The sequence below is a fragment of the Leucoraja erinacea genome, chromosome 33 (genome assembly GCF_028641065.1).
Source record: "Leucoraja erinacea ecotype New England chromosome 33, Leri_hhj_1, whole genome shotgun sequence".
In the NCBI taxonomy this organism is placed as follows: domain Eukaryota; kingdom Metazoa; phylum Chordata; class Chondrichthyes; order Rajiformes; family Rajidae; genus Leucoraja; species Leucoraja erinaceus.
In genome coordinates, this window is record NC_073409.1 from 5,646,707 (window position 1) to 5,672,500 (window position 25,794).

The window sequence follows — 25,794 nt, forward strand, 5'->3', positions numbered from 1 at the left end:
GAAAAAGTTGCCCCTTTGGTTCCTATTAAATATTTTCCCCTCTCACCTTAAATCTGTGCGGTCTAGTTCTGGAATTTCCCCTGACCCTGGGAAAAAGACTCTGTGCATTCACCCTGTCTATTCCCCTTATGTTATACACCTCTATAGCTCAGGAACTTCAAGTCCCAGCAACATCCTGGTAAAACTCAGCGGGTGCAGCAGCATCTATGGAGCGAAGGAAATAGGCAACGTTTCGGGCCGAAACCCTTCTGAAGAAGGGTTTCGGCCCGAAACGTCGCCTATTTCCTTCGCTCCATAGATGCTGCTGCACCCGCTGAGTTTCTCCAGCTTTTTTGTGTACCTTCGATTCTCCAGCATCTGCACAGTTCCTTCTTAAATATCCTGGTAAAACTTCTCTGCACCATCTCCAGCTTTGTGGATCGTCAAAGGTGAGGAGACTAAAACTGCCCTTGCCCTTCTCCTCAGGTGGTGACCCAGCTGAAAGAGCAGAACGCGTTGCTGAAGAGCGAGAAAGAGATGATCTGAATTGCCGAATCCAGGTGCAGGCCAAGGAGATAACAGGTGAGTGAGTCCTCCATTGCCCATGCAGGTGAAGTGTAGTAGGGGATGGGCTGGACTGGAGCAAGGTTGAACGGATGAAATCTGACTGTGAGGTCACAGCAGTAGACTTTGTCCCACAGGACATGAATATTGTAGGAAAATCAACACTGTCCTTTACAGATTAAAAAATTATATAATTAAAACTCCATGTTTTTTTTTCAGTTCATGTTAGACTTCTGGCGTAGGTTAGGTTCAGACAGATTATTAATGATCACCAGCCGGTTTTAGACAGGCATCTGGTCTTTGTGTGGCACAGTGACACAGTGGTAGAGTTGATGCCTGACACCACCAGAGACCCGGGTTAGACCCTGACTACGGGTGCTGTCCGTACAGAGTTTGTACGATCTCCCTGTGAGGACATAGGTTTTCCAGGTTCTTCCCACACTCCAAAGATAAAGGTTTGTAAGTTAATTGGCTTCGGTAAAATTGTAAATTGTCCCTCGGGTGCAGGGATAATGCTAGTGTAATGGGGTGATCGGTGGATTTGACTGGGTGGGCCAAAGGACATGTTTGCATCTCTGAAGTCTAAAGTATTGATGTCACACTGGTCCAATAAGTTCAACGTCTCATAGTGCTCTGCTTGTCCTCCAGAAACAATGGAAAGACAGAATGAAGAAGAAACCAAACAGCTTCAGGTTGACCTTAATGATGAAAGGTCCAGGTATCAGTCTCTGCTCAACGAGTTCTGCAAACTGGAGGAACGCTATGACAACCTGAAAGAAGAGATGTCTTTGGTTGTAAGTACCTTGGACACACTGATGTCTGGAGCATCCGACAGACCAGCACAGGAACAGGCCATTCAGCCCACAATGTCCAAGCCCGACACCACGGTTAAACTAATCCCCTCTGCCTGCACCTGTGATCCATATCCCTACATTACCTGCATATGCATGCGCCTATTTCGAAGCCTCTTTAATACCACTACTGTATCTGCTTCCACCACCACTCCTCAATGGCACAGTGTCACTTTGCCATAGATCAGCAGTTTCCCATTGAAGCCACCGCTCTCTCCACCTTGCTGTGGCCTTGCCCCAGATCCATCTCTGCATCTTCCAGCACCCATCGCTTGCAATGTTCTCCACTCCTCCAAAACCAACTTCCCTTCTCAACCTCTGCCACACAGTTGGACCAGTTCCTCAAGACCTTGTCACTTGTCCTGCTACTAACTCTTTCCAAAAAATACCCTCTCATTTCATCAGAATCCAGGTAGTTTATAGACCTTCTCCAATGCAATCAATAGACAATAGATAATAGAAAATAGGCAGCACCGCCATTCAATGTGATCATGGCTGATCATCCACAATCAGTTCCCCGTTCCTGCCTTCTCCCCATATCCCTTGACTCTGTTATCTTTAAGAGCTGTCGAGCTCTCTTGAAAGCATCCAGAGACCCGGGTTCTACACTTCCAGTGACTCGCGCTGGCTCCCTCCATCAATCCTACACAGTTTCTTTGGACAACATTGGTCCGAAGATCCTTATTTTCTTTTTCCCCCCCCCCGCCCTGAGCCTTCCTCAGTCATAGAGCAGAGAAACATGCCCCATCCCAGCAAGGCCCAGTCTCCTGCATTTGGCCCATACATAATCCTTTCCTACCCGTCAACCTGTACAAGTGTCTTCTAAATGTTTTCGTACCTGCCTTAGCTATCTCCTCTGGCTCATTCCAATACCCACCACCACTCTGTGTGGAAAAATCTGCCCCTCAGATTCCTATCAAATCTTTCCCCTCTCACCCTGAACATATGCCCTCTAGTTCTTGAGGGTCACATGTCAAGTGTGTTTTATTCTCATTCCCCAACAATGAAGCAATTAAATTCTTCCTTGCTGCAGCTTTTTCGTTGGGGAAAAAGATACAGTGCCTTCTCCCTATCCAGGCCCCTCATGATTTTATACACCTCTATAAGATCATCCATCCCTCACTTTCCCGCATTCCATGGAAGCGTTTTAATCAGACCAACCGCCCCCCCACTTATAGCTCAGGTCCTCCTGGTGATATCCTGAAAGACTTTAGGATCTGGCTTTTGGGCATCGTAGTTTAGTTTAGAGATACAGCACGGAAACAGGCCCTTCGACCCACCAAGTCCACGTCCACCAGTGATCCTTGCACATTAACAGTATCCTGCACACTAGAGACAATTTTACATTTACACCAAGCCAATTAATCCTGTACATCTTTGGGATGTGGGAGGATATCGGAGATTCCAGAGAAAACCCACGCAGGTCACGGGGAGAGAACGTACAAACTCCGTACAGACAGCACCCGTAGTCAGGATCGAACCCGGGTCTCCGGCGCTGTGAGGCAGCAACTCTACCGCTGCGCCACCGTGCCGCCAATTCTGCACCAAACCTGCAGTATTCCCCAGATTCAGGTGCGTTACTCATTGAGGATTCCCCACCCCTTTTGCAGAGCATTACCAAGCCCGGCCACAGAAGGACGGACTCCACCCACAGCAGCAACGAGTCGGAATACACCTACAACTCCCTCTTGTCCTCAGAGCTTGGAGAATCGGAGGACGTGACGAGAAGAACGGAGGTAGGTTCCATTCTTTGTTGGCCAAGTTAGAGATACAGCGTGGAAACAGACCCTTCAGCCCACCGAGTCTGCGCCGACCAGCGATCCCCGTACACTAACGCTATCCTGCACTAGGGCATATTTACTGAAGCCAATTAACCTAGAAACCTGTACGTCTTTGCGATGTGGGAGGAAACCAGAGCACCCGGAGAAAACCCACCAGGTCACAGGGAAAACGTACAAGCTCCGTACAGAAAGCACCCATAGTCAGGATTGAATCTGGGTCTCTGGCGCTGTAAGGCAGCAACTCTACCGTTGTGCAAACATACCACTTGTTCAGGAACTAACCAAGTCCATTGGTATGTGGGTGAGACATTAATGTTAGTAGTTCTAGATGAAGGTTGGGGTGTGTAGGAAGGAAATGCAGATGCTGGTTTAAATCAAAGATAGGCACAAAATGCTGGAGTAACTCAGCAGGAGATGCTGCATGTCCCGCTGAGTTACTCCAGCATTTTGTGTCTATCTTCGAAGGATGGAACGTTACTCAGATAATCCGTTGCTGGGATTGAAATGGATTCTCCCTGGCGTGACCTTATTTGAAGGGGAAAGGGGCATGAAGTCAGGAGGGATGAGAAGCGTGTTTGTGCCCATCTTTGTCCACAGTTGGTAACCCAGAAGGAATTCAGCCCAATCTCAGGGAAGGAAGGTTAGACACAAAGAAAGGCACAAAGTGCTGGAGTAACTCAACGGGTCAGGCAGCATCTCTGGAGAAAAAGGATGGGTGACGTTTCGAGTTGGGACCCTTCTTCAGTTCTCTCCAGAAATGCTGCCTAATCTGACGAGTTACTCCAGCACTTTGTGTGATTCTTTGGTAATAAAAGCAGTTTTTTTCCTACACAGGTAGACACAGCAACTGCTGGAAAGATGAGCAGAGGAACTGGGCAGGCCAAGCAGCATCTGTGGAGGGAATGGCCAATTAATGTTTTGGGTCAGGATCCTTCGTCAGTCTGGGATGGTGGGAAAATGTCACATGTCCCATCTATGACTTTCCTGTGAGATTACCCCTTCCCCTACTCCATCAGCCTGAAGAAGGGTCCAGACCTGAAACCTCGTTAGTCTATTCCCTCCACAGATGCTGCCTGACCTGCTGAGTTCCTCCAGCACGGAGAAGGGAGCATCAGCTGTTTCCCCCCCTCCCCCCCTCCCCATTTGTATCGCTGACTGTTCTGCTTGTTGCAGGAGTATCCAGAGATGAAGGGAGCTTTGGACATGTCCTTGTTCCTGAAGCTGCAGAAACGGGTAACTGAGCTGGAGCAGGAGAAACAAGCCTTGCAGGTGGAGCTGGACACCAAAGAGGAGCAGGCACTGAGAAGCAAAAAGGTGAAGGTTCACGTTTAGAATTGTCGCATGTGCCGAGATACAGTGCAGAACCTTTGGTTAGCATGCTGTACATGCTATTGGAACGGAATTAGGCCATTCGGCCCATCAAGTCTACTCCGCCATTCAATCAGGGCTAATCTATCTTTCCCTCACAACCCCCATTCTCCTGCTTTCTCCCCTAACACTCGTACTAATCAAGAATTGTACCAATTTCCGTCTTAAAAATACTCATTGACTTGGCCTCCACAGCCTTCTGTATCAGATGAGACACAGGCAACTGCAGATTTTGGTTTGCAAAAAATAAAAGGTTGATTGTAATCCCATCAGGAGGAGAGTTCTACCCCCCAGGATGGATGTAGAGACCCTGGAAGATGAGAGTTGCAGATAGACTAGGGTTTCGAGATACAGTGTGGAAACAGGCCCGACGGCCCACCATGTCCATGTTGACCAGCGATTGACTAGTTCCATCCTACACACTAGGGACAATTTACAGAAGCCAATTGACCTCTTCGGCCCACCGAGTCCCCGCCGACCTGCGATCCCCGCCCATTAATACTATCCGACACACACCAGGGACAATTTACATTTTTACCAAGCTAATTAGCTTACAAACCTGTACAGCTTTGAAGTGTGGGAGGAAACCGGAACTCACGGGGAAAACCCACGCAGGTCACGGGGAGAACGTACAGACTCCGTACAGACAGCACCCGTAGTCGGGATCGAACCCGGGGTCTCCAGTGCTGTGAGGCAGCAACGGTGGTGCAACGTTAGAGTTGACCGGACAACTTTGTTTGTGTTTCTCACCAGGAGGCAGAAGATCAGCAACTTATGGCCAGGAGCACGGAACTGGAATACGAATCCCTCAAGGTAGGGGGCGCCGGCGAGCGATCTCTCCCTGCGGCTGTCCGTCTCCCACCCCCCAGAGAGTAGTTTATTTAATGAACAACTTCTCTTGTGAGAAGCAAAGAGAGGGAAGAATTACATTTCATGTTTTTCTTCACTCCTTACAATGCCGTGTACGACAGTGATCGCAACTTCTACTGAAGTGTGGATGGCTGTTTGCTCGCTAGGAGCTCATCCGCCATTTGACAGGTCTTGTTTTTGGTCCTGCTGGGGGTCCACAGCACGGGATTACATGGTACCCATGGCGGGGGGAACTCACTCCGACCTGACCTGATGTTAGTAAAATGCTAGCATCATGGTCCATAACTCAGTCCTCCTGGGAGCACATGTTCTGGAGTACTTGGGCTGCCTTCTCAGTCTTGGTGTCTTTGGTCTCCTGAAGGGACGTGTTGTCCTAATTCTCTTCTGCCTGTGACTGTGAATGCCTTTCCTAGCCTTCAAGGCTTTGGATTTGGCTTCAGTCGTGGCAGGGACAGCTTGCTTCTTGACCTTGGGCGCCATGTTTAAGGTCACAAGGAATGGGAGTAGAATTAGGCCATTCAGCCCATCAAGTCTACTCTGCCATTCAATCGTGGCTGATCTATCTCTCCCCCCTAGCCCCATTCTCCTGCCTTCTCCCCATAACCCCTGACCCCCGAACTAATCAAGAATCTATCTATCTCTGATGTTGGGGTGGGGGCGTGGTGGGTGGGAGGAGGACTTCCCTCGTGTGTCGGCATTGGGGTGTAACAGGAGCTTTCCCAGACTCCGCTCCATCTGGTTGTTGTTGCCCAAGCTACGAGAGGCTCCAGTAAACACACCTCAACCTGAATAGTTCCACGTGAAAGTCCAAGTATGTGGACCAAAGATCTCGGGTTTTATTTACTTGGGATGCAGCATGGTAAAAAGGCCTGGCCTGCTGGCCAATAGTTACCTGACAAATCTTAAATTAAAAATTGATAATCGGGTCCTGCTCTTGCGTGTGGGAGCTTTGAGTCACCTGTTAGTTGCTGTGGATGTAGAGACTATGTTTTCTATAGTACATTTCATCAATGATTCATCAGCTGTGGAGTACTTTGTGGACTTCTCTAGTCATGGACAGTGATAAATGCAAGCTTCTTCACAGTCCTAATAGATAGAATACTAAACTCATTGCAAATGCTTCTGATCTGCCCAATCCATTCATGATGAAATATTTTCATCTTCACACAGTTTCAGATTTTTAGAAATAGGAAATGATTGGGACTGAACAGCTGCCAAAGGCGTGGGAAGCAGTTTAAGTGTGGGTTGATTATTGTCACGTATATCAGGGTACAGTTTAGAGTTGAGAGATGCAACGTAGAAACAAGTCCTTTGGCACACCAAGTCCACATTGATCACCCACACACTAGATCCATGCTTCCCCACGTTTGTATCCGATACACAGGGCAGGGGTGGGGAACCTTTTCATGTTTGAATGCCGCATTAAGTTAGTTGTAATCTAACAAGGCCGCATCCAAGAAACTTCAATTAGATATAGGATTATTTTGTTGAATCTTCTTTTACTCTTTGGTATTTTAAATACGTTCATCTTAAGATTAATATAAAAATAATAAGACGAACAAAAACATATTAATAAAAATATAAGGATTCGTTCTATAAAAGTTGGATTCATTCAAAAGGCCGCACTTATTGGCCTAGAAGGCCGCAGGTTCCCCACGTCTACACTAGGGCCAATTTACAGGAGCCAATGAACCTACGAACCTGGAAGACGATTCAGTCAAATTCACAGTCAAACGCTTTGTTTTGCATTTTATCCAAACAGATAATACTGTACATATGTATATGGAAATTTCATATATAATTTTTACACACACGTGTTGTATGTATATATGTATACGCGCGCGTGTGTGTGTATATATATATATGTGTGTGTGTGCACGTGTGTGTGTGTGTGTCTGCATGTGTGTGTGTATAATTGTGTGTGTATATTACACATACACACACACACATATGCGCGCACACACACACATATGCGCGCACACACACACACACACACACACACAGACACACAGACACACACACACACACACACACACCTCAAGTACAATATATACAGAGCAAAGGGAAAGATGTAGAATATATTTTTCAACATTGTAGCTCATCAGTTCCACAGACAAAGTCCAATGTCTGCATTGGGGTCGAGGTGAATCAGCTTATAGAAATACTGTTCTGTGGAATTCTCTGCCTCAGAGGGCGGTGGAGGCAGTTTCTCTGGATGCTTTCAAGGGAGAGCTAGATAGGGCTCTTAAAAATAGCGGAGTCAGGGGAAATGGGGAAAAGGCAGGAACGGGGTACTGATTAGTGATGATCCGCCATAATCACATTGAATGGCGGTGCTGGCTCGAAGGGCCGAATGGCCTACTCCTGCACCTATTGTCTATTGTCCAGAAGACCGATAACAAAGGGGAAGATGCTGTTCCTGAGTCTGTGTTGTTCCGAGTCCCCTCTGGGTTGACCCTGCCTCACCCACCCTTTGCCGCCAGTGTGTGCATGCCAGGGCAGGCGGGCGTCTGGCACTTTGCCAGCTTGAAGGCGGCATCTCCACAGCTGCAGGTACAAAGGCGTCTGCTGAAGGTCGTGAGTAAGATGACCAACTGCACCACCTGGTGGCAGTGAAGCAGATTTCTGCCGGTGGACCAAGATCAGACACCAGCTCGCGTTTAGTGTCCGATGGGCAGCTATGGTGAGATGCAGGCAGTGAAAATTCTCCCTTGCAGCAGCATTTCATGCTGCCTTGGAAATACAGCCAACGTAATCAAAAACTTGTCCCTCCCACTTGCTTCTATCGGGCAGAATGTGTGCACCACCAGGCTCAGGAACAGCTTCCCCTCTGTTATCAGGCTTCTGAATGGTCATTCTATGAGCTAGGGTATTGTCCGATTCACCTCCACCCCATTGCAGACATTGGACTTTGTCTTTGGAACTGATGCGCTACAATGTGCTACAGTTCTGCACTCTGTATCTTCCCCTTGATCTGTTGCAATTGAGTTTAAACTGCTTGCATCTATCTGATCTGCCAGGAGAGCATGCCAAACAAAGTTTCTCGCTATACTTCGGTACACGTGACAATAATACATCTAAATCCAAACCTAAACATAATCTGTGTGAAATGGAAGCATCCTCAAAATGGACGTGGTTTATTCAACATCATCTGTAGGCCTCAGTTCAACCATCAACAAATATTTAGTTCCTCAACTGCCTGGAGAAATCTTTGCGTCCAATTTTATCGGGTAGTGAATGAAGATGGAGAATTAGTGTAATTTATTTTTATCTGGAGTCATAAGTGATAGGAGCAGAATTAGGCCATTCGGCCCATCGAGCCTACTCCGCCATTCAATCATGGCTGATCTATCTTTCTCTCTCAACCCCATTCTCCTGCCTTCTCCCCCATAACCTTTGACACCCGTACTAATCAAGACCATGTCAGTCTCCGCATTAAAAAATACCCACTGACTTGGCCCCCACAGCCGTCCGTGGCAATAAATCCCACAGATTGTACAAGGTTGTATCCCTTAAGAAACTTACAAAATTCTTAAGGGGTTGGACAGGCTAGATGCAGGAAGATTGTTCCCGATGTTAGGGAAGTCCAGGACAAGGGGTCACAGCTTAAGGATAAGGGGGAAATCCTTTAAAACCGAGATGAGAAGAACTTTTTTCACACAGAGAGTGGTGAATCTCTGGAACTCTCTGCCACAGAGGGTAGTTGAGGCCAGTTCATTGGCTATATTTAAGAGGGAGTTAGATGTGGACCTTGTGGCTAAGGGGATCAGGGGGTATGGAGAGAAGGCAGGTACAGGATACTGAGTTGGATGATCAGCCATGATCATATTGAATGGCGGTGCAGGCTCGAAGGGCCGAATGGCCTCTACTCCTGCACCTAATTTCTATGTTGTGGACTCCTCAAATGCAGGCAATAATTTATTTTGACTTTCAAAGGCCGAGCCAGTGGAGAAGATGTTGACGGGCATCCTTGTGCTTCAATTCACAGAGACAAGAACTCGAGTCGGAGAACAAGAAGCTGAAGAATGAGCTGAACGAGCTGCACCGAGCCCTGACGGATAAGTCGGCCCCACAGGCCACGGCCCCCGGTGCACCTGCGTACAAGGTGCTGCTCGACCACCTGAATGCAGCCACTGAAGAACTAGAGGTCCGTAAGGAGGAGGTTCTCATCCTGCGGTCCCAGCTGGTCAGCCAGAAGGAAGCGGTGGCGTGCAAGGTAGAGTCCCGTGGGTGTAGGCCCCATCATAAGGTCATCAGTGACAGGAGCAGAATCAGCCCATCAAGTCCATTCCACCACTCAATCATGGCTGATCTATCTTTCCCTCTCAATCCCATTCTCCTGCGTTCTCCCCATCACCCCTGACACCCGCACTAAACTTATGTTCATAAGTAATAGGAGCAGAATTAAGCCCATTCGGCCCATCAAGTCTACTCCGCCATTCAATGCCGACTCAGGAATAGTTGCTTTCCGAGAATTATAACTACTATAAATTCAAATTCACACATGCACTGACTACACCGCCCAACACGGACTTCCATCTGTATATATGTATATATGTATGTAGCACCGCAGAATTTGTGCACCTATTCCCCCCCTCCCCCATCTCCCTTCTGTTTTTTGTTTTTTCTGTTTCTTGTTTTTTGTGCTAAATTGTATGTATGCACTGAGTACGAGCAGCTTTCAGTTTCACTGTACATGTATAGTGACAATAAATGGCATATCTATCTATCTATCAATCATGGCTGATCTATCTCTCCCTCTTAACCCCATTCTCCTGCCTTCCCCCCCATAAACCTCTTTGGCCCCGTGCATCCGTGCCATCCAAGTTGCCTAATGCGCCAGTCCCCTATCCCTGCACCTGTCCCACACCTTTCCCACCACAAAGCTGGTATTTAAATGTCACAATCATACCCATCTCTGGCAACTTGTTCCACCCAACAACCTCTGTGTAAAACTATTCCCTCATGAGTCCCTTTGAAATCTTTCCCCTCTGCCCTTTAAACCTATTTACCCTTTTTGCCCCCTGGACTGGTGCTGGAACCTTGTGTTGAACGGAGACACTGAGGCTTAGCCTATTTATTGCTTGGTTTGTTTAGAATAGAACTGGAGCTTTAATAAGCCTGTAATATCTATATTTAGATTATTGTTTCTGCATTCCATTTCATCGTTATGTTGTAAATTTACTTTAGTGTTTTCTAATTCTAATGTATTAATTCTTATCTTGTGTTTTCCTTCTGCACCTATCACTCACCTCAAGGAGAACAAGGTAAATGCTCACCTTTATCTGATTCTGTTTTTATGCCTTGGTACTGAAGGCCAATTTAATATTCTCTGCCATTTTCCCACTATCTTGGAGGCAGGCGGACATTGGTCAGGGGAGTGGGCCAGGTCGGGGGAGGTAGGAATAGTTGAAGATAGAAGCAAAGTGCTGGAGTAACTCACTTCTGGAAGTAGAGGGGGAGAGGGAACTGGGGGGAAGAAAAGTCTAAAACAATGCATGTGCGGGGATCGCTGGGCGGTGCGGACTCAGTGGACCGAAGGTCCTGTTTCTTTCTGCGCTGTATACCTAAACTAAACCAAACCAAACTAAGCTGAGCTGGTAATAGATGGCCAAGGCAGGGTGGAGACCACAATGGTCCATTGTTGGCTGGGGAAGAGGGGATAACAAAGGGATGGAATGATGGGAACAGTGGAACTAGTCGGATGCTTGGGAGGGGGGAAGAAAGGGAAGACAAGGGATACCTAAAATTTGAGATATCGCCGTTCATCGCGCTGGGTTGTGAGCTGCCCAAGCGAAATATGAGGTGCTGTCAAAATGGTTCATGGGGGTCTTGTCGTGTGAAGTGGGGGGAGGAGAGGGGGGGGGAACAGGAGTTTAACAAGAGAGGTTAGAGCTTCCTCAGGGAGATGACACATCTCCTGCACCAGGTACGTTAGTGGATGAGGCAGCCCGATAACATTCCTGGATTTTGATTCTTTTTATGGCCACCATTGATTCCAACAAACCTGGGAAGAGATGAACTTACAGTCAGAGTCCTGGAGCGCACCTTTGGCCCACTTTGTCCACGCCAGCCATGTTGGCATGCAGGGCTAGTCCCGTTTGCCTGCATTTGGCCCATATCCCTTTGAACAGTCTGTATCCATATATTTGTGCAAAAGTCATAATTATATCCGCTTTCATAGTTTTTTATGCAGTTCATTCCCGATATGAGTGAAGAAAGTATCCCCGAGGTCCTTCGTAAATCTCTCCCCTCTCATCTAGAGCCCATTCCCTCTAGTTTTAGAATGCTCCACCTTTGGAAAAAGACTGAATTGTCACTTGATCCATGCCCCTCATGGTCTCTTTTCGGGACTTTTTTAACAAAATTTCTTTAGTCAGTGGGTGGTGAATTTGTGAAATTCTTTGCCACAGAAGGCTGTAGAGGCTGTCGATGGATATATTTAAGGCAGAGATAGTTAGATTCTTGATTAGTACGTTTGTCAGGGGTTATGGGGAGAAGGCAGGAGAATGGGTTAGGAGAGATAGATCAACCGTGATTAAATGGCGTAGACTTGATGGGCCGAGTGGCCTAATTCTGCTCCTATCACTTATGGAGTCATAGTATGTGGAAACAGGCCCTTCGGCCCAACTTGCCCACACCGGCCAACATGTCCCAGGTAGTTGAGGCTGGGACTATCCCATTGTTTAAGAAACAGTTAGACAGGTACATGGATAGGACAGGTTTGGAGGGATATTGACCAACCGAAGGCAAGTGGGACTAGTGTAGCTGGGACATTGTTGGCCAGTGTGGGCAAGTTGGGCCGAAGTGCCCGTTTCCACACTGTATCGCTCTATGACTCTTATCAGCCCATTCACCTGCCTGGTTTTATTTTGACTTTGGTGGGAGTGCTTTGTTCAGCAGCAAACTTAAAGTGCAAAGTGTTGCAGGAATCCTCAATGAGTTCTTGTTACAGGAGACGATGACGGAGCCAATACTGTTTCTGGAGGATGTGCGGAAAATGAAGGATCAGGGAGAAATCACCCAAGCGTTTGTTGGGCTCAAGGAAACCAACAGGTAACTAACTAACTGGCTGTTAGACAAAGGTGGATTGTTGCATGTGCCCTTTGACATACCCACCATCTCATTTCTACCCTCTGTTCCCGCACCAAAGTGTTCCTGATGCCCATTCATTGTAATTTTAGTTTAATTTAGAGATACAGCGCAGAAAAAGGCCCTTCGGCCCACCGAGTTGGCGCCAGCCAGCACTCCCCGCACACTTATACTATCCTACACACACTAGGGACAATTTACAATTATGCCAAGTCAGTGAACCCACAAACCTGCGTATCTTTGGAGTGTGGGAGAAAAACCGATGATCCCGGAGAAAACCCACGCAGGTCACAGGGAGAAAGTACAAACTCCATACAGGCAGCAGCCGCAGTCAGGATCGAACCCTGATCTCGAGCGCTGTAAGGCAGCAACTCTATCGCTGTGCCACCGTGTCATGTGTTAAGGATGCGTCTCCTGCCGATCTTTTCGATGGTGGGGAGGTCAGTATCCATGATAGACCGGGCAGTGTCCACCATGTTTGTCATCTCCTTCGTTCCTGGGTACTCAAATTGCTGAACCAGGTCCTGATAAAACCAGTCCCTATGCTCTGCTGTACAACTATAGAAGTTCAAGAGAGTAATTATCGAATTACCAAATCCCCTCAATCTTCTGAGGAAGCAGATGGGCTTTCTTTATGATAGCATCGATGTGCTGGATCCAGAATATCTCCAGAACTTTGGAGATATCCACGCCCAGGAACTTGAAGCTGTTGACTCTCTCCACCACTGACCCCTTCGATGAAGACAGGTTCATGCATTCTCTGCTTCCCTCTTCTAACGCCAACAATCAGATCCTTGGTCTTACTGATGTTGAGAGCAAGGTTGTGTTGTGGCACCATTCGCTCAGTCACTCGTGACTCGTCACTATCTGCAATTCGTCCAACATCGGTGGTGACGTTGGCAGACTTAAAGATGAAGTTGGAACTATGTCCGGCTATACAGTCATAGGTATAGAGTGAGTAGAGCAGGGGGCTGAACACACAGCCTTGAGGTGCCCCTGGGCTGATGGTGAAAGAAGGGGAAGTGGCAACTGATGTGGATAAAGGTTGATCGGAAGATGGTTGGACAATGGCCAGAGATGAAAAGGCAGAAGGTATGAGATATGGATTGAAGAATTGTGAATTGTGAAACTGGAGGAAGGAATACAGATGGAGGGGAAAGGGAAGGAGAGAAATGGGTGCGCAGTAGATGTGGCCCAATGGAAGAGATTGGGGGTGAGGCGGTTTGGGTAGTTACCTAAATTTAGAGAATTAAATGTTCATCCCATGGAGTTGTAAGCTGGCCAAATGGAATATGAGGTGCTGTTCCTCTTGTTTGTGTGTGGCCTCACTCTGGCAATGGAGGAAGCCCAGGACATAAAGATCAGTGTGAGAATGGGAAGGGGAGTTAAAATGGTTAGCACAATCTGTCTTTGGAAGGGTCGCTGAATTCCTCCATCACTTTGTCTTTTTTTTTGTGTGTAAACCTGCATCTGCAGTTCCTTGGAATCAAAGGTTTCGGGAGAATGAAATGAGAATCTTCCTTCTTTATTGAGGGGGAGCTTGTGTAGGGTGGCAGGGAGGGCATTGTGAATGAGTCTAAACTGCAGATGCTGCCCTGTTTTACATTAGACAGCCTAGCTCAGAAAAAAGCTCTGCAGAAATGGGTCAAAGATTAGCCTGTATGTGATACAAGAAACTATTCTTTTTGATGATGGATTAGTGATTTTTTTTAAGGGCAGTGTAATGAACTGATGACCTACTTTGGAAGAACACTGACTTCAGAGATGTTTATAATACATTATTATTGACTGCTGCATTGTTCTCATCTTACCAACAACTAGTGAGCAGTCTTGACTACCTTATCAGAGTCCCTAGGACCATCTTTGATCAGACTGTGCTGGACTTTATCTTGCAATAAACGTTATTCACACTATTCCCTTTCTCGTGTATCTGTACACTGTGAATGGCTCAATTGTAATCATGTCTTGTCTTTCCGCTGACTGGTCAGCACGCAACAAAGGCTTTTCACTGTACCTCGGTACACGTGACTAAACTCAAACTAGTGTTCATGGCCATAGTTTAGCTGAATTAGCGAGTGATTTTGTTTGATGAATTTGTAGAGGATTTGCGATCCTCTCTCCCACCCTCCCTGCTACACAGTAAGATTCAGAGTTGCAATTTCAGCATGTGGCTCATCAAGGGCAGCTTTTCAAGTTGGGACCCTTTTTCAGAAGAAGTCTGAAGAAGGGTCCCAACCTGAGATATTGTCTGCCCATTTTCTTCCACAGATGCTGCCTGACCCGCTGAGTTCTTCCAGCACTTTCTGTTTTGCTGAAGGTTCCCGCATCTGCTGTTTCTTGTAATTCCTTAATGCAAATTGTGTTTGCCAGTGAGTGCACATTTAATGGTTTGTCTTCCCTCTTGGCCCCAGTCTCTGAAATGGTCTTCTTAATTCCTCTTGCCTTTCTACGCTCCATTCTTTCCTTGAGCACTGAACTCTTTGCCCTCGTCTCTGACCACCTTGCATTGGATCGATGCCCGCTTTGTCTCACTTAACTCAGAAGCATGTTGACAATTTTTATGTTATGCCGCGTAAATGGAAGTTGCTGTTGACAGCGCATTAATGGGCAGCCTTTAAAAACAGAGTGAAATGTAAAATAAATAATAAATGCTATCGATAATTAGTTAATGATTTAATAGTGCAGTTTTGGTTATCCCTTATATGTCTCCATCTTGTTTGTCACCATCATTGTTATTAACATTTCATTTGCTCCATCATTTTCTGTTTGCATGTTTTGTTCCCATTGAAGACCATCACAGGACTGCCAGTTACTGAATGAGGATGGAGAGCTTTGGATTGTTTATGAAGGGTTAAAGCAAGCCAACAGGTTACCACCACTGTTATCCCCAGGGCCTTTATAGTCCCGCTCATTGTTTGTACTAACCAGGGCCCTTTCTCTGCACAGACGTACGCTTTGGCACGTTGGTAATGTGAACAGCCCTCAGCCACTCATACCTGGAGTCAAGCTTGCTGTGTTAACTAGGCCTCGACCTGGAGTCAGGCTTGCTGTTTTAACTAGGCCTCGACCTGGAGTCAGGCTTGCTGTGTTAACTAGGCCTCGTACCTGGAGTCAGGCTTGCTGTATTAACTAGGCCTCGTACCTGGAGTCAGGCTTGCTGTGTTAACTAGGCCTCGTTCCTGGAGTCAGGCTTGCTGTGTTAACAAGGCTTAGGCCGGAAACTTAGTTAAACTGTGCTGCCAATTCTAACCAAATGTTTTTATGTCTGCTGCTTCCTAATGCGTCTTTGCCGCTGGACAACAAAGTAATTCTCTTTAACAATAGCTGTGCATCACTTTTTATAAAATGATTGGCTTAAGAGGATGGTTGTGAGCTGCTGGAGAACATGGATAGGCGATGTTTCAGGTCAGGACCCTTCTTCAAACCAATTGTAAGGGGGGGGAGGGGGGGGGGGGGGGGGGGGGGGGGGAGATATTAGAAGCATGAAAGACCAGGACCAATTAGGACTGGCAACAGATGACCTCTGGCATGGTGGTTCCCAAATAACCCATTTGTAAGTTTGGGACAGTGTGATCCCAAGTGGGATACCATCGCTGGAAACTGTGGAGCTGCTTAACTGACCTTTACTGGAGAGGAGGGCAGGGAGAAGGACTGTCTTGGCCCGTCTGTCCTGCATTGGATGAGGGGGGATCTTATCGAAACGTATAAAATTCTTAAGTGATTGGACAGGCTAGATGCAGGAAAAATGTTCCCAATGTTTGGGGAGTCTAGAACCAGGGGTCACAGTTTAAGAATAAGAGGTAGGCCATTTTGGACTGAGATGAGGAAATACTTTTTCATCCAGAGAGTTGTGAATCTGTGGAATTCTTTGCCACAGAAGGCAGTGGAGGCCAATTCACGATCATATGAATTGCTGTCTCGATGGCCTACACCTGCACCTATTTTCTATGTTTCTATTGAAGTGTGACTAAGATCAGTGGCTCCCTGTGAAATGCGATCAATTTAATTCTGCTTCGGATCCATCTCAGCCCCCAGAACAAAACTCTGCTTTGTTAGTATTCCTGCTCAGACAGGCGCCCAGTGGTCCCGAGGCCAGCACGTACCTTTCTCAGCTGCTCATAAGAGCGTATGGATTGAGAGGGGTGAAAGATTCAATGCTGGGCCTTGATACTGGCCACTGATCACTAACAAATTCCTCTGTGCCTGTGTTCTAATCCTGGTGTACGTAACCTATAATCTAAACGAGGGTCAGATATCGATGTTAAAGATGGCGGATAGACCATTCAATTTCCTTAAAAGAGAAAATACCTACTAAACACGTTCCTTGCCTGTGCTTCTGTAGTTGCTGAGCGTGGTTTTGGAGATGCGGGAATAATCCGTCGTCATTGCTACGTTAATGATTCTTTTAAACAAACTAAATCCGATGCCTAATTATTATGTCTTCAACTTGTTTCGTGAAGCTGTTCCTGTTCATGTCACATTTCTGCTTTTCACACTTAAACCTTCTCAAAGTGTTACTTCCAATCCCAAATTTTGAAATTGAAGTCACTAAAGCCATCATTGTTAAATGATAAATGCTCGTAAATCATTGTGTTAAAGTACATAATTTAGCTGCTGTTAAAATTATAAAGCGTGAAAAAAATGTTTCAAAGAAGTCATCATTTAGTGCTTCCATTTGCCCGTACCACTTTGAAGGGTTTAAAAGATAACACCCTTTTGTTTTCACCCTGAGGACTGTACAATTAGAGTTCAAAGCTGCAAGCTCTGCTTTAGCTATTTCAAAAAAGACACAAAGTGCTGGAGTTACGCAGCAGGTCAGACAGCATCTCTGGAGAATATCTTGGGTCGGGACCTTTCTTCAGTCTGAAGAAGGGTTCCAACCCAAAACTGAAGAAGACTCCCGACCCTAATCTTATCCTGTCCATGTTCTCCAGAGATGCTGCCTGACCGGCTGAGTTCCTCCAGTACTCTTGTGTCTTTTTTGGTAAACCAGCATCTGCAGTTCTTTGTGCCTGCTTTGGCTCAGCTGGTTTGGAAGGTCACGGTTACTCTTCAACCCTCTCTCTGTGTTCCCCCTCTTGCCGCTCCAGGTTGCTGGAGTCTCAGCTCCAAGGCCAGAAGAAGGTTTACGAGAACGAGCTGGAGATTCTGCGCGGGGAGGTGCAGAACTTGAAGGAGGAGATAAATCGGCAGCAGCAGCTGTTGGCTCAGAACCTGCAGCTTCCGCCCGAGGCTCGCATCGAGGCGAGTCTACAGCATGAAATCACCAGACTCACCAACGAGAACCTGGTAAGAGTTACCCTGCCTGGACCAGCAGTGCTTACAGTGTACACTAGGGTTGCCAACTGTCCCATATTAGCCGGGACATCCCGTATATTGGTTTGTTCCATACGGGACCGCCCTTGTCCCGTATTTGACTGCTACTACTTGGGTCGAGGGGACTGTCGGGTCGGAGCACCGCGTCCGGCCCCGCCTCACCCGTCCCGACGTAGTGCAGCCCATGGAGTGCAGCAGCAGCGCCTCGCCCGTGGCCCCGTCGGTCGCCAGCCCGGCCAGCTGTACGACCTTCGAACCTTCGATTACCGCCGACACCACCACCCCTCCTTCTCATGGCCGATCATCGGTTCATGAGTTGGATGGGGTGCCGGATTTCGCACGAGATGTCGCGCCGGCTGGGCTTTGTGTGCAGTCCAGCACCCGGGCCAACTCATCGTTCACCCAGCCATGCCCGAGTCGGTCATTGAATTGCCTTGGGAATTTGTCACTTATTTTGACCTTTTGTCCCTTATTTGGGAGTGAGAAAATTGGCAATCCTAGTGTACACCACAGCGTACACAGCGACATGCCTTTTTGACACCACTCTACATATCCAGCCCACAGCCTACAACACTTGGTTGCATATTGCTCCCACACAGTGCTTATTTTTGTGACTATATGTGCCAATATGGAAAGGCCATGGGGAGTGTCGTAGAGCAGAGGGGTTTAGGAGTACAGGTACATAACTTCTTGAAAGTGGCATCACTGGTGGCCAAGAAGGTCTTCATGTAAATTGGCCAATCTATCGAAGGCCTTCGATGTAAATTGTCCTTGAGGTAAATGTAAAAATTGTCCCTGGTGTAGGATAGTGTTAGCTGGTCGGTGCGGACACGATGGGCCGAAGGGCCTGTTTCCACGCTGCATCTCCAAACAAAACTAATCTACACAAACCTTTGAATCTACAAGCAAATTATTGGGGTAGCTTGATCAATCATTCATTCCAATGTGTTTCATATCAATGATGGAGTTAGATTTGAGAATTTATTTTGCAACAATATCCTTACATTAAGAAGCGCCCTCTCTGCAAGTTATGTGTGTTTGTTGGGGATTTTATTTAACCTTTGGGGAATCAATTTAAATCATTTTACATTATGCATAGAGTGTGAAGTAGCTTTTAGTTGTCCATCATGATGTGATTTTGCTTTAGAATTGTGTAGGCAATTAATTAATGAAAAGCGAAGCATGTTTGCAAATTTCATTGTTGGTTACTTTGGTTGTGGGATCTTTGCTATTTCTGCAAGCTTTCTCTCTGGCCTGAGATGGAGTTGTGACAATCCGTTGGCCAAAGTTCCTCTTCATTTGGATTGTGTGAAAGCATCCCTGGAACAAGTGAACGAAGCACGATAAATAACTTGTCTAAACTGGCACATTTACCGGGTATATTATACGTAGAATAAAATCAGTACACATTGAGAATAAAATCTGTTATAGATCATGGCGCTTTGGCCCACATTGTCCATGCCGACCAAGTTGGCACATTGGGCTTGTTCCATTTGCCTGCATTTGGCCCATTGCCTTCTAAACCCTTCCTATCCATATATCTGTCCAAAAGTCTTAATTGTATTTGCTTAATTTATCTTCCCCTGGCAGCTCATTCCAGATACTAACTACCCTCTAAGTGAGAAAGGTTCTCCCTGAGGTTCCTCTTAAGTCTCTCCCCTCTCACCTTAAGCCTGTACCCTCTAGTTTTAGAATCCTCTACTATGGGGGGGGGGAGGCAGGCTGTGAGTGTTCACCTTATTAATGTCCCTCGTGCTCTTGTGCACCATAGTCAGGTTAATTAGGAAATTCTTCTCCCAATTACTCCAACATTAACTCTGCGTATTTCCCATCCCAAGTTTTTTGTTTGCCTCCAGGAGCATTGGAAGAAGAAGGAAAGGGTTGCGTCCGTTAGGTCCAAAAGTGTTTAAAATAAAATTACACTCGCTGATTGCAAAACGAGTCAATCAGCTGCCTTCTCATCACACTCTCTTCCCCACCATAGACATTCAGTGCATTATCTTGAAAGTAAGCAGGAAGTAAACAAAAATAGATACAAAATAGCTGGGGTAACTCAGCGGGACAAGCAGCATCTTTGGAGAGAAGGAACGGGTGACGTTTCAGGTCGGAACGGCCTCGACCCGAAACATCACCTATTCCTTCTCTCCAGAGATGCTGCCTGTCCCACTGCGTTACTCCAGCATTTTGCATCTGTCATCAGTGTAAACCAGCATCTGCAGTTCCTTCCTACACATTTAGTGAACAAAAATAAGTTGGAGACGCAAGGAACTGCAGATGCTGGAATCTTGAGTAAAATTAAGTGCTGGAGTAACTCAGCGGGTCAGGCAGCATCTGAGGAGGTCATTGATATGCAACGTTTAGGATCACTTGGCAACTTGGCCTCGTGTTTGCATGGGAGCGGAGTAGAAAGTTGACATTGTGGCTTCCAACAAATTAATTGTCAATTTTTTTCTTGGAACAAATTAATATAATTGATGCTTAACTACAAGCATCTGATTCAATTTAATCCATCCTTATTCAATAATGAAACTGATTCAATTTGTTATCATTAACTAGTTCCCCAAAATAGGCATTCTCTGATGTGACACGGGGTTCTGGTGTGGCGGTACGTGGTGCCAGCGACAAGGGTGTGGGTGCGTGTGGCTGGTGGGAATGGTCACCACGTTAGAGCAGGCTTGGGTGAAATGGAACAGAGGATTAATAACTGGGTGGAATACGCCAACCCTTGCCAAGCAAGTTGGCATATTGGGCTGGTTCCATTTGGCCAAGAGCCCACAAAACCCTTTGCCCACTAAAACATCTGTCCAAATGTATTTTTAAAAGTCATAATTGTATCCAGCGAGTGGAGGCCCAACTCTATAACTTCCTCTGACAGCTCAATCCAGATACAGACTACCCTCTGAGTGAAAATGTTGTCCCAGAGGTTCCCCTTATATCTCTCTCCCCTCTCACCTAGTAGTTTTTGAATCCTCTATCCTCGGGGGGGGGGGGAGGAGGGGAAGACTGCATGTTCACTTTATCTGCGCCCCTCACGATCTTGTACACCTCAATAAGGTCACCCCTCAAACTCCTTTGCTCCTGTGTCAGCCTGTCAATTCTCACCTTCTAACCTGAGCCTGCAAGCCCAGGTAATATCCTGGTGAATTTCGTCTGCACCCTTTCCAACCTAATGACATCCTACCATTAGCTGGGTATCCAGAACTGCACACAGCGCTCCAAGTCTAACAATTCTTCCATGCCATTTTTAATCTTCTGACAGCTCCAGCAGTTTAGTTGATCATCTTATAGAAACTTACAAAATTCTTAAGGGGTTGGACAGGCTAGATGCAGGAAGATTGTTCCCGATGTTGGGGAAGTCCAGGACAAGGGGTCACAGCTTAAGGATAAGGGGGAAATCCTTTAAAACCGAGATGAGGAGAACTTTTTTCACACAGAGAGTGGTGAATCTCTGGAACTCGCTGCAACAGAGGGTAGGTGAGGCCAGTTCATTGGCTATATTTAAGCGGGAGTTATATGTGGCCCTTGTGGCCAAGGGGATCAGAGGGTATGGAGAGAAGGCAGGTACGGGATACTGAGTTGGATGATCAGCCATGATCATATTGAATGGCGGTGCAGGCTCGAAGGGCCGAATGGCCTACTCCTGCACCTAATTTCTATGTTTCTATGTTTCTATCCACAATGCAATTTGTCCCTCAATAGATTCATTAGTTCAAGGAGCAGAATTAGGCCATTCGGCCCATCGAGTCTACTCCGCCATTCAATCATGGCTCATTTATCTTTCCCTTTCAACCTCATTCTACTGCTTCTGCCCCATAACCCCCAACACCCACACTAATCAAGAATCTGTCAATCTCTGCCTTAAAAATAGCCATTGGCGGCATCCACAGCCTTCTGTGGCAATGAATTCCACAAATTTACAATCCTCTGATGAAAGAAATCCTTTCACAAATCCTCTCTAAAGATATGTCCTTTTATTCTTTGGCCGCTGGCCCTAGACTCTCTCACTAGTGAAAATATCCTCTCCACATACTCTCTATCCAGGCCTTTCACTATTCGGTAGGTTTTATTGTGGGGCCCCCTCCCCCATCATACTTCTAAACTCCAGGGCCTTCAAACGCTCATCGTATGTTAAGCCAGTCATTCCTGGGATCATTCTCAAGTAGGATTGTACATGACCAAATTAGGATTGCAAGCTATATAAAACTCCAGTAACCTGATTAGATCTCAGGACAAATCCAGTCTTGAAATGAAGAATGAGCAATATGGTAAATTTAAATTAATACAACGTATTACCCTTCAACGTATTAATTTTTCCCAGATATTAATGTTATCACTCTGCCAAATTAACTCTCAGTCTGAAGAAGGGTCTCGACCCAAAACGTCACCGATCCCTTCTCTCTAGAGATGCTGTCTGAGTTACTCCAGCATTTTGTGTCTTAAAACCATTTTCAGCAGGCTTGCATTCGAAAGGAAATGCACTCGGGTTAATGGTAACTGCAGATTCAGATTCAGATTCAGATTCAATTTTAATTGTCATTGTCAGTGTACAGTACAGAGACAACGAAATGCATTTAGCTGCAGTAAATGCAGTAAATAAACTCTTGTTAAAAAACTGCTGACTATTTCCCCTAAATGCTGGCATAACGTTGAAACCGTGTGGGTAATGGCACCAATTTCACCACTATTTTTGCAGTATTATGAGGAGTTATATGCAGATGACCCCATGAAGTATCAGTTCTACAGGATATCGCTGTACAAACGAATCATTGTACGTAGATCAAAGCACTGATGCTCTGCCTCTCTCCACTATTTCTCCACTCTGGAATACTAACAGAACAATGACTTGCCTTTGCACCCATGAAGATATATCCATGTTTTCTTCTCCTCTGTAATGTTCCTGCAAATCACCTCGCTGTTTTATGGCAATCAATTTTAACACAGCAATTTATTCCTAATGTTGTTAACTGGATCTCTGTCGAATTATGTCGTTTATTAAGAATAAAGCTTTAGAAAGTGATTTTCTCTTGGCAATTATGCTAACCCTGTTAAAATGTATCCAGTAGCTAGGCAGCTATAGTCCATTCTAATATAAAGCAAATCGCACAATGTGGAGACAATGTGTACTCATGTACACATCACCATCTCCTGAGAATACATGTACATGACTTGTGCAATGGGTTGTGTTCATCACCATTCAACCTTCAGGCTGGAAGACAGGAAGTCTTTGTAGGAATTGATGTCCAGTATAACAACCATCCAGGTTACTAGATGTACACCGTGGCAACCTTCAGGTTATTGGATGGACACCATGGCAACCATCAGGCCATTGGATGTACACCATGGCAACCTTCAGGTCATTGGATGGACACCATGGCAACCATCAGGTCATTGGATGGACACCATGGCAACCTTCAGGTCATTGGATGGACACCATGGCAACCATCAGGTCATTGGATGGTTACCATGGCAACCATCAGGTCATTGGATGGACACCATGGCAACCATCAGGTGACCAGGTGCACACCACACATTTTGGACTCACAATATGTCCAAACATGGCTAACATACCAAGCCTTAATCCTCTTAAACTGGGAGATGGAGATGGAAAAGTCAGGTTGTTTGCACTGGTTGCCTTCCTAAACCTGTGCCCCCAAGGACAGCAGAGTGACACACTGGTTAGAGCTGCTGCCTTGCAGTGCCAGAGACCCGATTCGGGATCAAACTCGGGTGCTGTCCGTATGTAGTCTGCTCGATCTCCCTGTGTCCTCGTGGGTTTCCTCCGGGTGCTCCGGTTTCCATCGACGTGCAGGTTTGTAGGTTAATTGGCCCTCTGTAAATTGCCCCTAGTGTTGGGGGAACGGATGCGATGGGATAACAATAGAACTAGTGTGAGCGGGTGATCGACGGTCAGCATGGCCTTGGTGGGCCGAAGGGCCTGTTTCCATGCTGTATCTCTAAACTAAAGAGCTGTACCATCCAAAACCGCCTGGACTGAGAGAATTGGAGTGACCACCCTTATGCTTAGCGAGCAGATTAGTAATTGTCCTGTCACCCTTGTTTGTTCCTCCGTGAAAATTGCATTAATTGCTGCTACACTGGGATTTCTGCTGGTGTGTTGCTAACCGTTTAATGTCAGCCGTCTACACTCTGCTTTGGTCGTGCTGTCCCGATGATCTTGCGTGTCTGCAGTTTGTGTGTGCAGTGACGTCACTCCAGTGGACAACTTTATTCAGTATTCTCTGTCTGGTTCTCTCTGCCCCGCGCCACAGGATCTCATGGAACAGCTGGAAAAGCAGGATAAGACTGTCCGGAAGCTGAAAAAGCAGCTTAAAGTATTCGCAAAGAAAATCGGTGAACTGGAAGGTATGCTCTCCGAGATGAAATAAACTCATCTCTACATGCTCATCAGTGAAATGGGAGATGTGTAATGAGATTTTACTGCTGTTTCGTAGAGCAGTTTCTGTAACTGTGATGAGTAAATTGATAAGGGTTTGGACACTCTAGAGGCAGAAAACATGTTCCCGATGTTGGGGGAGTCCAGAACCAGGGGCCAAAAGGAATAAGCCATTTAGAACGGAGACGAGGAAACACTTTTTCTCACAGAGAGTGGTGAGTCTGTGGAATTCTCTGCCTCAGAGGGCTGTGGAGGCAGGTTCTCTGGATGCTTTCAAGAGAGAGCTAGATAGGGCTCTTAAAAATAGTGGAGTCAGGGGATATGGGGAGAAGGCAGGAACGGGGTACTGATTGGGGATGATCAGCCATGATCACATTGAAAGGCCTACTCCTGCACCTATTGTCTATTGTCTATTGTCTAAATGTTCTCAATGGTTTGTGTATGATGGGCTTTACTGGACATTGAGTTGAAGTCACGGAATCTCACATTTAACAGTACAGTAGACGCTCATTTTAGTGGACCTCTTTCTAGTGGATTGTGGTTACTGAGCACTGACCTACCGATGGCTGCCCACACCATCCCCGGCTTGAGCTGTGTCTCTGGCCACTTCCAGTCCTGGCTCCACCAGGCTTGTGCCACATCCAGGCCGGAGCTACTGCTGCCGCCACCGCCGGCCCACACAGCTTCCTCGGCCAGGCCCGCTGCCTCCACCGTCACCGCCGACCTTTACCCGCACTCTGCCCCCACTCCGGCAACCCCCCGCCCGCGGGCAGCGACCTTCGACACCGCCGATCCCAGCCAGGAGCAGCCAACTCACCTGGATTCCAGGCCCAGTTCCAGACCGAGAGTCTGAAGGGTCTCCAGAGATGCTGCCTGACCTGCTGAGTTACTCCTGCACTTGGTGCGTCCTTCTGTGTATTAACCAGCAACCACCGTTCATGTGGAGGAAGGAACTGCGGTTGCTGGTTTCCATCGAAGATAGACACAAAATGCCGGAGTAACTCAGCGGGACAGGCAGCATCTCTGGAGTGAAGGAATGGGTGACGTTTCAGGCCGAGACCCTTCTACACGGTTCTTTGTTTCTTCTACTTACACAATGATAATACCTCACTAGGTTATAGCGGACAATCAGCAATAACGGACACCATTCCCCCATCCATGGTCTATAATCTTTCGCTCGTGTGTCAGGCGACGTGCAGCTCGCTGACGGCATCTATCGTCATCCAACATGTTGACAGAATTGGTCGCCCAATGCGTCACAGAGTGCATCGTGCCAGGGATCGCCGCGAGTCGGCTTCTGTCATGATCCCCATGGTCTATAATAACAAGGGTTTATTATAGTTTAAACGATGCACACATATACAGCGACCTCATTTGTTATCTCAGAATTGGAATGATCTTAAACTGTATAGTGTCAAGTCAAGTCAATTTTATTTCTATAGCACATTTAAAAAACAACTCTCGTTGGCCAAAGTGCTTTACATTGGTGGAGGTACTAACGTTATACAACATTGGTTCATAGTACATACATAAATACATACATATAGCCCTCCCTCAGAGGACGTCAAGAAAGGCTTGA

The 25,794-nt window shown here is 46.6% G+C and overlaps 1 protein-coding gene across 1 annotated transcript in view; it reads left to right on the top strand.

Moving 5' to 3' along the window:
* Positions 1-25,794, top strand: part of LOC129712575 (unconventional myosin-Va-like) — a 113,572-nt gene that overhangs the window by 71,627 nt on the left and 16,151 nt on the right. Inside the window, 12 exon segments of the mRNA XM_055661095.1 lie at positions 466-519; positions 522-561; positions 1,192-1,337; positions 3,005-3,130; positions 4,349-4,489; positions 5,297-5,356; positions 9,402-9,629; positions 12,369-12,469; positions 15,296-15,373; positions 17,596-17,794; positions 22,515-22,589; positions 24,091-24,184. Coding sequence (XP_055517070.1) covers positions 466-519; positions 522-561; positions 1,192-1,337; positions 3,005-3,130; positions 4,349-4,489; positions 5,297-5,356; positions 9,402-9,629; positions 12,369-12,469; positions 15,296-15,373; positions 17,596-17,794; positions 22,515-22,589; positions 24,091-24,184 — 1,342 coding nt within the window.